General features: G+C 41.9%; 1 protein-coding gene across 2 annotated transcripts; it reads left to right on the forward strand.

Moving 5' to 3' along the window:
- Nucleotides 1–1,721: 1,721 nt before the first annotated feature.
- On the forward strand, nt 1,722–6,892 carry LOC139370079 (zinc finger protein 431-like). Of its 2 annotated transcripts, XM_071109395.1 has the most exons (3): nt 1,722–2,075; nt 2,139–2,244; nt 5,565–6,892. In XM_071109395.1, exons 1-3 carry the CDS (start codon nt 1,722–1,724, stop codon nt 6,890–6,892), a joined length of 1,788 nt encoding a protein of 595 aa, XP_070965496.1. The 2 variants fall into 2 exon arrangements, with proteins under 2 accessions (XP_070965496.1, XP_070965495.1); XM_071109394.1 differs by having other exon boundaries at nt 1,722–2,244; nt 5,568–6,892.
- The last annotated feature ends 5,324 nt before the right edge of the window (nt 6,893–12,216 follow it).

Genomic DNA, 12,216 nt, shown 5'->3' on the forward strand with positions numbered 1-12,216 from the left:
CTTTGTAAAACGCAAAAAAACACATTTAATCCTGATTAAAGGTGAGATTGGATTATCAAATCCTTATCCCTATACAGAGGATCAGAATCTCATGTTTCAGTTTTTGAAAACGTTTAATCCTATCCGATAGGGGAAATCCTAGCAGATAACTTTAGAAAAATTGGGCAAGGATATAACAGGAACACAACCAAACAATCCCTTATCCCAGTGTCAATAAGGCTGAATGATAATCACTAGTGAGTTCAGCAGCACAATAAGGCTGAATGATAATCACTAGTGAGTTCAGCAGCACAATAAGGCTGAATGATAATCACTAGTGGGTCCAGTGTCAACAAGGCTGAATGATAATCACTAGTGAGTTCAGCAGCACAATAAGGCTGAATGATAATCACTAGTGGGTCCAGTGTCAACAAGGCTGAATGATAATCACTAGTGGGTCCAGAGGTACAATAAGGCTGAATGATAATCACTAGTGGGTCCAGAGGTACAATAAGGCTGAATGATAATCACTAGTGAGTTCAGCAGCACAATAAGGCTGAATGATAATCACTAGTGGGTCCAGTGTCAATAAGGCTGAATGGTAATCACTAGTGGGTCCAGTGTCAATAAGGCTGAATGATAATCACTAGTGGGTCCAGTGTCAATAAGGCTGCATGATAATCACTAGTGGGTCCAGGGGTACAATAAGGCTGAATGATAATCACTAGTGGGTCCAGGGGTACAATAAGGCTGAATGATAATCACTAGTGGGTCCAGGGGTACAATAAGGCTGAATGATAATAACTAGTGGGTCCAGCAGGCCTGTCTACAATAGTTACGGATACAAGTATCCTGTGTGTGTATTTTGTTTTCTTTCCTTCTGCCCTAGTCAAAGGTGTCACTCATCAGTCACCAATCAAAAGACACACCTGCTCCTTTTCCCTTACCCAATCACATCCCCTTTCCCGTAGTTTAAAAGAATTACGGGTTATGGGTCTCGTAACCCCCCCACCCCCCCACCCCCCCCAAAGGGGTTCGTAACAACACTGGAAAGAAAGTTCAAAGTTTATTTGTCATAAAACAGTAGCGAGGCTACATACAGGCACAGGTTAGTCGGGCTGACTGAGGTAGATATGGTTAAAGTGACTATGTTTATATGATCAAATTTATTGTCTGCAGTTGTATTGACGTCATTTGTATGCTTGTTATGTGTATTATGTACATAGAGCCGCATACAGAATTTCCCAGTGGGCATGATAAAGTCATGATCTTATCTTGTGTAGAGGAAAATCTTGGCTGTAAGGGGTAAGAGAAAACGTATTTGTTCATTTTTCAAATGATTTGTTAGGGTTTTCTTTTTTTTGTGAATAACTGCTTTGCCAACTCCAGTCAGCAGATGGCGACTTAAGTATTTCAGGTGATGCTCCTTGTGTGACGTATAATCTAGTGGACGGAACACTTCTGCAACAACAACTCGGCTACTGATGCAGCCAGTTCCGTATCTTACTCGTCAACATAAAACCGACAAAATTCAAGCTTCTTTGTCCGTATTTGTGTATATTAATCTGTGTTTTTTTACGCATTTTTCTTTGCATATCTCCTAGTTAAATTGTAAAATAGCTTGTTAGATTTACTAATTCGTTAAGATTGATGCTTAGCCCAGTACTAGGCACGTCGCTAATTCTAGCTAGCTTTCATCCCCGATCTAGGAGTGAAGTTGAGTCCGCTATCCTTGCTCGACCATGAGCTCACTAAGCTACTCCCTCCCTGCTAAAGAAGAAGAGGTCGGATGGACGGAGAAAGAAGATCTGTACATTGTCGTGAAAGAAGACGAGGAAGTGAAAGACGAGAAAGAGCCTTTTGGAGTGAAAGAGGAAGAGGGGATAGAGGCTGTCACAGTGGAAGGAGAGGAGGTAGAAGCTTTCAGAATGAAAAAGGAGGAAGAGGAGGCTATCACATTGAAAGAAGAGGAGGATGTTACCGTGAAATACGAGAAAGAGCCTTTAGGAGTGAAACACGAAGATGGGATAGAGGCTGTCACAGTGGAAGAGGAGGAGGTAGAAGCTTTCAGAATGAAAAAGGAGGAAGAGGAGGCTGTTAAAGTGAAAGAAGAAGAGGAGGCTGTTATAGTGAAAGAAGAACCTTTTAGAGAGGAAGAGGATGCTGTCACATTGAAAGAAGAAGAAGAGTATTTTATAGGAAAAGAAGAGAAAGGACCTTTTGGAATGAAAGACGAAGAGGAGACTGGAGATCTGATTAACACTAGTGAGTACTATCTCAAAAACAGGAGCACAAACTTTGCCATTGTTCAACTAATGTATGAATTTTATTAAGAGGCGTTCTACTGACGTTTTACACTTGAATATGTTATTCAGGGGTGCGTTCAGTATGAGAGAACAGTGTTCAGTGTTGAATTAAACAGTGTGATTGGTGTCCCGGAGATTGTGCTTTCAAATGGTCACATCCATATTAAAGGAGAAATGTGCAATACCTCAATTTGTGGGTCACGAAGCAACAACAAAAAAACAACGTTTATTTAAGCATTAACAAACACACTCTGTGTGACAGACAGACACTTTGGCTGGATCAGAGTACCCCAAAGGAAGGTTCCTTAGTGGCTAGATTATTAGAACCATAATCTACAGGTTAAGTAAGGAGAAATGCTGCATCTTTTTGACTATTCGGATTCAGCCACTCACCATACAGCCCAGGAAGGGTGGCCTAGTTGTTAGAACGTTGGACTCGTAACCGGAAGGTTGCAAGTTCAAATCCCCGAGCTGACAAGGTGCAAATCTGTCGTTCTGCCCCTGCTAACCCACTGTTCCTAGGCCGTCATTGAAAATAAGAATTTGTTATTTAACTGATTTGCCTAGTTAAATAAAGGTAAAATAAAAAAATCTCACAAGTTCATTGATGAATTCGCATGCAACTCACTCCTAAAATCTCCCCAGGTGGATCATTCTATCAAACCTCATTGTACATATTTGTTAATATGGTCCTCCTGACTACCAAATAAGATTTGAAGAGAAGAGTTGATATCGCAAATGTTTTTCAATCCAATGAAACTTGATTTTCCCCAAATCAGTTTTTGAAAAGGTTTGTCGGTGCGCTCACTAGGAATCTGCTGTTTATATGTTCAGATATACAATGGGGTCCGAAATGATTGACTCTTGATGAAGATGAGTAAAAAAAGATTGTAAAATAAATACAGATATTGAGCTAAATGGTGTGCTAAATTTTTTTGGGGGAAATTATATGTCTAATACAATTGTTCGGAGATAAATGATTAAATCCCATATTTTCAGTACCTTTCAATACCTCACCTTATGAGGAAAACAGCGCTGAGACTTTTTTCTAAAATGTTTTATGTGATCGTCGAAGATCCTTTCCAATGTGTTCAACAGTCTTTCCAGCTTCAGTTTGAAGGGATTGTGTTACCCATGTTACCCGTGTTGGCTGTGTTGGCTGTGATACCCATGTTGGCCGTGTTGGCTGTGTTACCCATGTTGGCCGTGTTGGCTGTGTTACCCATGTTATCCGTGTTGGCTGTGTTGGCTGTGTTACCCATGTTGGCCGTGTTGGCTGTGTTACCCATGTTGGCCGTGTTGGCTGTGTTACCCATGTTATCCGTGTTGGCTGTGTTGGCTGTGTTACCCATGTTGGCTGTGTTGGCTGTGTTACCCATGTTGGCTGTGTTGGCTGTGTTGGCTGTGTTACCCATGTTATCCGTGTTGGCTGTGTTGGCTAGCTCCTCCGAACAGTGTCCTGACGAGAGAGCACATGTTCTATGCCAGGCAAAATCACGCATCATTAGCTTATTGTTATGGATGTATCACAAGTAAATGTCACAAGAAAACATCTTAAACAAACGCAAATGCAGCTACTTTGTTGTCATTCTGTTTGACGTGACCGTGTTAGCCATAGTTGGCTAGCTCGCAAGCGAGGGATAAGAAACATTACAAATGAGCGACCGCGTTGCATCCATAGATAGACAACTAAAAGAAGTGGGTCGCGTCTCCCGGCAATTTAACCGATAGAATGAATGACCATTCGGCTTGTCTAGCAGCCATAGATTTGTGTCGGGATTATATCTCATGGAAGGATTAAACAGAATGAATACATTCATTAAAATAAATATTTTAATGAAAATATGTCAATCATTATTTCGATATGTAGGTATCCCGTTGTATAAAAGTGATAATGCCCATGAATATGGCGTTTGGAGGATATATTGGCACGATATATAGACAGAGACGGAACAACTGTGTCAATATAACTTTCAAACACTGTCTTCTCAGACGTTATCACTTTAACACTACAGCCACTCTGTGATGAAGCACTCTGCTGGTCAATATTTACATTTCAGGCATTTAGCAGACTCTGATCCAGAGACTTACGGTACTGAGTCATTTAGCAGACTCTCTGATCCAGAGACTTACAGTACTGAGTCATTTAGCAGACTCTCTGATCCAGAGACTTACAGTACTGAGTCATTTAGCAGACTCTCTGATCCAGAGACTTACGGTACTGAGTCATTTAGCAGACTCTCTGATCCAGAGACTTACGGTACTGAGTCATTTAGCAGACTCTCTGACCCAGAGACTTACAGTACTGAGTCATTTAGCAGACTCTCTGATCCAGAGACTTACAGTACTGAGTCATTTAGCCGACTCTCTGATCCAGAGACTTACGGTACTGAGTCATTTAGCAGACTCTTATCCAGAGAGACTTACAGTACTGAGTCATTTAGCAGACACTCTTATCCAGGGAGACTTACAGTACTGAGTCATTTAGCAGACGCTCTGATCCAGAGAGACTTACAGTACTGAGTAATTTAGCAGATTATCTTATCTAGAGAGACTTACAATACTGCATTCATATTATTAAGATAGCTAGGTGAGACAACAAGATATCACAATCATAACAAATAAATTTTCCCTCAACAACGTAGTTATCAGCAAAATCAGTGTAAGCGAAGGAGGGGACATGGGGTTTATTTAAGATACTCTTTAAAGAGGTAGGGTTTCAGATGTTTTCAGAAGATGGGGAGGGACTCTGCTGTTCTGACATCAGGGGAAGCTTGCTCCACCAATGGGGTGCCAGGACAGAGAAGAGCTTTGACTGGGCTGATCGGGAGCTGACCTCCATTAGGGGTGGGAGGGCCAAGAGACCAGAGGTGGCAGAACAGAGTTTTCTGATTGGGTTGTTAAGAACCCTATTCTGATGATAATCCCCTATTGGATTTTGACCTCCTAGGTACCCTCTCTAAGGTCGGAGGTCACCATAAAGCAGGTCTTAGTGATTGGTACATCAACCCATGGGTGTCCTGAAGTGACTCAAATGTAACGTCTATTCAACCCCCCTCAAGGCAGCATTGATTTAATGTTTTAACCCAGGGAAGGATGAAACAAGGAACTGTTAAGGCCTAAGTATTTAGGTCTGCCCTCCGCTCACAAGGGTGGCAGATTGTTACAAAGTTTTATTGAGGGATCTTGTCTAGATTAAACCTTGTAGAAAGCGTTTTATCATGTAGAAGTTTCATTCAGATCTTTCTGTTTAAGCAAATACTCTGTTTGTCTTTTTAGCAGGAGAGAGACCAGACTCTCACCCTGACCGTGGGAAGAGTCCAGACCCAGAGATGACCAAACCAGCAAGACCATACCACTGTTCCCAGTGTGGAAAGAGATTTATTCAGTCATCGCATTTGAAAGAACATGAGAGAATACACACAGGAGAACAGCCATTCCAATGTTCCCAGTGTGGAAAGAGTTTTACAAATGTAGGGAACCTGAAAACGCATGAGATGACGCACACGGGAGAGAAGCCTTTCTACTGCTCCCAGTGTGGAAAAAGGTTTACCCAGTTAGGGAATTTGAAAACACATGAGATGACACACACAGGCGAGAAGCCTTATCACTGCTCCCATTGTGGAAAGAGTTTTAGACACTCAGGGCATCTAAAAGTGCATGAAAGAACACACACGGGAGAGAAGCCATATCAATGCTCCCAGTGTGGAAAGGGTTTTGGACACTCATGGCATCTTAAAGTGCATGAAAGAACACACACTGGAGAGAAGCCGTATCAATGCTCCCAGTGTGGAAAGGGTTTTGGACACTCAGGGCATCTAAAAGTGCATGAAAGAACACACACTGGAGAGAAGCCATATCAATGCTCTCACTGTGGAAAGAGATTTATCCAGTCATTGCACCTGAAAGAGCATAAGAGAAAACACACAGGAGAGAAGCCTTTCCAATGTTCTCAGTGTGGAAAGAGTTTTATCCAGTCATCGCATCTGAAAGAGCATAAGAGGATACACACAGGAGAGAAGCCATTCCAATGCTCTGAGTGTGGAAAGACTTTTAGCCAGATAGGGCAGCTGAAATATCATGAAAGAAAACATACAGGGGAGAAGCCTCATCACTGTTCCCAGTGTGGAAAGGGTTTCAGATACTCAGGGCATCTAAAAGTGCATGAAAGAACACACACTGGAGAGAAGCCGTATCAATGCTCCCAGTGTGGAAAGGATTTTAGACACTCAGGGCATCTTAAAGATCATGAGAAAATACACACAGGAGAACAACCATTCCAATGCTCTCTGTGTGGAAAGAGTTTTACCCATTTAGGGAACCTGAAAATGCATGAGATGACACACACAGGAGAGAAGCCTTTTCACTGCTCCCACTGTGTAAAAAGTTTTACCCAGTTAGGGAACTTGAAAACGCATGAGATGACACACACAGGAGAGAAGCCTTTCCACTGCTCCAAGTGTGAAAAGGGTTTTAGAACCTCTGGGAACCTGAAAACGCATGGAATGTCACACACAGGAGAGAAGCCTTTCCAATGCTCCCAATGTGGAAAGAGTTTTACCCAGTTAGCGAGCCTGAAAAGGCATGAAGGAACACACACGGGATAGAATCCTTTCCAGTGTTCTCAGTGTGGAAAGACATTTTCCTGGTCAGAAAGACCTGAAAATCACACGAGAGAAGAGAGACACTGTTGTGGGTGGCAGAATGTGGGGTGAGCTGTTGTAACTTCTCCAGGTTGATGCTCTGTTCTGTGATGAACTGCATTTCATAAACTACTATGCCTATTACCTGTCTGCACCCTAACACATTGTTGCCATTGTCGTCTGTAACTGTTGCATTAATTAAGTACTATTATCACCTTCCTTATGAGGGGACATGCAACTATCTGCATTTTTTTGTTGAGTTCTTCCCTGACTGATCAGCGAGACAGATCTCACTTGCTTGTATTTAAGATGTACTATTATCACACCTTAAATAGTCTCTGATCTTTGGGATTGAGTGTGTTCTAACTTTAAAAAGAAATTGCAATGGGTTTCTTTGGTTTGTGGCCACATGAAATCAAATTGTATGAAAACTTACTCAAAAAACAGGCCTATTTTGTTAGCCGGACCTTTACGTCTCCAAGCAACAAAAAAATAAAAACAGAACATATTTAAAATGTATTTGACTTTGATTCATTTGTCACTGTATCTTATTTAGTTAATTTGTGTAGAAGTTATCAAGCTAAACATGTATGAAAATGTGACGACGTTGTTATGACAACAGTTGTTGACTGGGAAACCCAGACGCGAGCTGCCCAGTGACGCGAGCTTACCAGACAGGCTAAATGCCTTTTTATGCTCGCTTCGAGGCAAGCAACACTGAAGCATGCACGAGAGCACCAGCTGTTCTGGATGACTGAGTGATAACCCTCTCGGTAGCCGATGTGAGCAAGACCTGTAAACAGGTCAACATTCACAAAGCCACGGGGCCAGACGAATTACAAGGACGTGTACTCAAAGCATATGCGGACCAACTTGCAAGTGTCTTCACTGACATGTTCAACCTCTTCCTGAGTCTGTAATACCTACATGTTTCAAGCAGACAACCATAGTCCCTGTGCCCAAGGAAGCGAAGGTAACCTTCCTAAATGATTACCACCCGTAGCACTCACGTTGGTAACCATGAAGTGCTTTGAAAGGCTGGCCATGGCTCACATCAACAGCATCCTCCCAGATACCCTAGACCCACTCCAATTCGCATATCGCCCAAACAGATCCATAGATAATGCAATCTCAATCGCCCTCCACACTGCCCTTTCTCACCTGGACAAAAGGAACACCTATGTGAGAATGCTGTTCATTGACTATAGCTCAGCGTTCAACACTGTAGTGCCCACAAAGCTCATCACTAAGCTAAGGACCCTGGGATTAAATACCTCCCTCTGCAACTGGATCCTTGACTTCCTGACGGGCCGCCCACAGGTGATAAGGGCAGGCAACAACACGTCTGCCATGCTGATCCTTAACTCTGGGGCCCCTCAGGGTTGTGTACTTAGTCCCCTCCTGCACTCCCTGTTCACCCACAACTGCGTGGCCAAACACAACTCCAACACCATCATTAAGTTTGCTGATGACACAACAGTGGTAGGCCTGATCACCGACAACGATGAGACAGCCTATAGGGAGGAAGTCAGAGACCTGGCAGTGTGGTGCCAGGACAACAACCTCTCCCTCAACTGCGACCTGGCCAAGATAAAAGCAAAGAAGTGCAACACAAACAACAACACAGAGTTACACATGGAATTAACAAAATGTACAGTCAATAACACAATAGAAAAGTCTAGATACAGTGTGTGCAAATAAGGTAAGATTAGGGAGGTTGGGCACTAAGGTAAGGCACTAAGGTAAGGCACTAAGGTAAGGCACTAAGGTAAGGCACTAAGGTAAGGCACTAAGGTAAGGCACTAAGGTAAGACAATAAGGTAAGGCACTAAGGTAAGGCACTAAGGTAAGGCACTAAGGTAAGGGACTAAGGTAAGGCACTAAGGTAAGGCACTAAGGTAAGGCACTAAGGTAAGGCACTAAGGTAAGGCAATAAGGTAAGGCACTAAATAGGTTGTGGGTAAGATGGCATCAGTAGTACTGCTACTACTACTACTATCACTACTCAGGTGAGTGAAGCCTGATAGGAACTGGAAGACGCCAAGTAGAGCTACAGTTTAGTACCGTTTTCATTTGGATTTAAGTTACCTGCTACTTCATCATTTTTGTACCTTTTTAAAGGTGACCATTTTTACCATCCAGGAATCTGTTACACCTCACCTGGATTACAGTTCTTTCTTTCACCACTTACCATCCAGGAATCTGTTATACCTCACCTGGATTACAGTTCTTTCTTTCACCACTTACCATCCAGGAATCTGTTACACCTCACCTGGATTACAGTTCTTTCTTATACCACCATCCAGGAATCTGTTATACCTCACCTGGATTACAGTTCTTTCTTTCACCACTTACCATCCAGGAATCTGTGTGACAAACAATGGATATTCAATTCCAAATGTGATTTTCCTGTGTTTTATGTATACTTCCAGACTGAGGTTGGAATAATACTGTGAAATTGTGAAAAAAAATACGATAATATCCTTTTTAGTGTAAAATCTTTTTTTTATTTTTTAAAGATGGCCTGAAATTTCAGCTTGTTTTGGTTGGGTTGGAGTTTTGGACTGACTGGTGACATCACCAAGATGTAAACGAGTTAATAGACCAATAAGAAAGAGTTCTAAACCTCTCTGCCAATAACAGCTAGTTTTCAGTTCCCCCCTCCCCACTCAGACCACTCCCAGACAGTCCTAGCAAAATTCTTGCTTGAGAAATTGCTCTTTTACTAAGAATCTATTTTTGTTTATTTAAATTGAAAACAATCCCAGTAAGGAACTTAATCGTTACTCAGATAGAATTTGATATTGAGACAATGACTGCGTTGGACCTTTTAACCAAAACAGTGGCAGGGTGCCTGATTTGTTGTTGTTTGAACCGCAGATTGCCCTTTTAAGTAGCCTACCAAATAACAATAACGCACAATTAAAGTACATCCTACGAAGCACTACAGCCACTCTGCGATGACGTGCTCTGCTCTTTTATTGAAAAGATCTAGTCTGGATTAAACCTCATAGGAAGACAGTTTTATCTTGTGGGTGGAGCCAGGATGGAAAATATTTTTGGTGTCTCAGATTGTTCTGGCAATTCTCACGTAGAAACTTCATTTGGGAGGAAGGATGTTTGACGTGCTTTTTACATTTGTATCCCAATTATTTGGGGTGAGAATCATGGTGGAATTGGAAGGTTTAGGTCATCAAAATTTACGTAAACTAAATACAATTAACAACGGTGTGTGTAGTCAATCAGTAGTGTTTAGTCAGTAGTGTACGAGGGTATTTGCGTAAATGTGATAATAAGGGGTGTTGAAAGGTGCCAAAAGCAAACAAACAAAACAGCCACAAACAAACCCTATCAGTGTGTTTGCGTGAGGGCGAATAATGCAAGAACGGCCAATGTTCTGAATTCTGTCGCTGAACATTTCAAAAGTGCTGAACAAATAGTCATGTTGACCTCGTCCTAGCTCGCTCATTAATGTCTTAATCGAAATTACGTTTTGCCTGTCATCTGCTCCTCGTTCCTTCATGCCATAGTTTGTACATCTCAATTGTCAGTAGAAACCACATTTGTCAGCCACATCGGCTGTGTTTTTCTTAAGGCAGGAAATGAGGCTGAATGAGCTGTTTAGCTGTCAGACAAGGCTCCGTTGATAACCAGGTGTAGCGGTGGTAAGGATTCACTCCATGGTGCTGAAAATAAATCTCTGCTGTTGGGACAGCTTTATGTAGGCCCTAACAGATTGTCACTGTTATAGTGCAATTCGTGTATTGTTTAGTGCTGTGTTGTGTAGTGGCTTTGCTGGCATGTATGTAAAAAAACAATTACTCGAGTCACATGACTTAGGCATTCTGATCGGTTTTATGCAATAATTCTAGAGATGTGACTTAGGCATTCTGATCGGTTTTATGTAATAATTCCAGAGGTGTGGACTCGAGTCACATGACTTGGTCCCATCATTCTGTAATGATGGACTGTCGTTTCTCTTTGCTTATTTGAGCTGTTCTTGCCATAATATGGACGTGGTCTTTTACCACATAGGGCTGTCTTCTGTATTACTCTGACTTGTGTGATAAGTTTGTCTCTCCTCATTTGATAATACAAACATAACCACCACACGTTACCAACTCCAGTCAGCAGATGGCGATGTGAGTTTTTCCAGGTGATGCTTCTTGCGTGACGTATAATCTAGTGGACGGGACTGGAGGCTTCTTCAACAGCGACAAAGCCTACTGATTCAAACCACGCTGTGGTTTGCTAGCGAACATAAAACCGAAACATTAAAGATCTTTAGACCAATCTTGTTTGTATTAATTTTTGTGTTTAGAACACAATTATATTTACGTATCTACTAGTTCATTTAAACGTAATTTGCTTGTTAAATTAGCAAATGTGTTAAATTGATACTGCACTAGGCTAATCGCCCGGAGCATGAGGTCACTTAGCAAGACGGAGAAAGAAGCTCTGGTGAAAAGAGAGGAAGAAGCTTACAGAATGAAAAATTATGAAGATGAGGCTATCATATTGAAAAAAGAGAATGGATTGAAAGAAGAGCCCTTTGGAGTGAAAGAGGAAGAGGAGGCTATCTCTATAAAGGAGGAGGAGGAAGACGTTTCTGGAGTGAAAGAGGAGACTGAAGATCTGATTACCACCAGTGAGTACTGACTTAAAAACAGGGGCACAAACTATGTAGTTGTTGAACTAATGTGGTGTTTTTAAAAGGGCATTATACTTCAGTTCTACACTTTAATATGTTGTTCAGTAATGTAGGAATGGTTGAAGGAGCGATCTGCCATTGGTACATATATTTTTGGGACTTTTCAATTAGATTGATTGAATTCTCCATGTGGTCGACATTACAGTATTAAAGTGCTCTAAATCTAATATAACAGGCTGTTAAAATTCTATATTGGTGCATATTTTCTACTTAAAATAACAAAGGGATGCAAATCTGTTTGATTTTGTCATTTACACAGGAGAGACACATGACTATCGTGGATCCTCTGGGGAGACTCAACAACATCCTGATGCTGACGAGGAAGACAAGAGTCTCTCCAGATCAGAACACCAGATGGTACAGCTTGGTCTGGTCTAGCATGCAGCTTGCTCTATTTGGGTCTGGGTTTCTGTAAAGCATTTTATGACAACCATTACATCAGCATTTATAATGAATGATATGTGTCTGTGTCCCCTCTTTATGGTTACCAGGACAACGCTAGCCCTTCCTCTCTCCCGGAGTCCCCGTGTCGTGCCTCTCCCGGTAGCACCTTACTGCTGGGTATGAAGAGGTTGTC

This window comes from Oncorhynchus clarkii, chromosome 17 (genome assembly GCF_045791955.1).
Source record: "Oncorhynchus clarkii lewisi isolate Uvic-CL-2024 chromosome 17, UVic_Ocla_1.0, whole genome shotgun sequence".
NCBI lineage: Eukaryota > Metazoa > Chordata > Actinopteri > Salmoniformes > Salmonidae > Oncorhynchus > Oncorhynchus clarkii.

Bases quoted from the DNA above. Each gene is read 5' to 3' on its own strand.
- LOC139370079 (XM_071109394.1), top strand. From the start codon at position 1,722: ATGAGCTCACTAAGCTACTCCCTCCCTGCTAAAGAAGAAGAGGTCGGA. The intron at 2,245-5,567 runs GTGAGTACTATC...TCTTTTTAGCAG, and splicing joins TGGAGATCTGATTAACACTA to GAGAGAGACCAGACTCTCAC.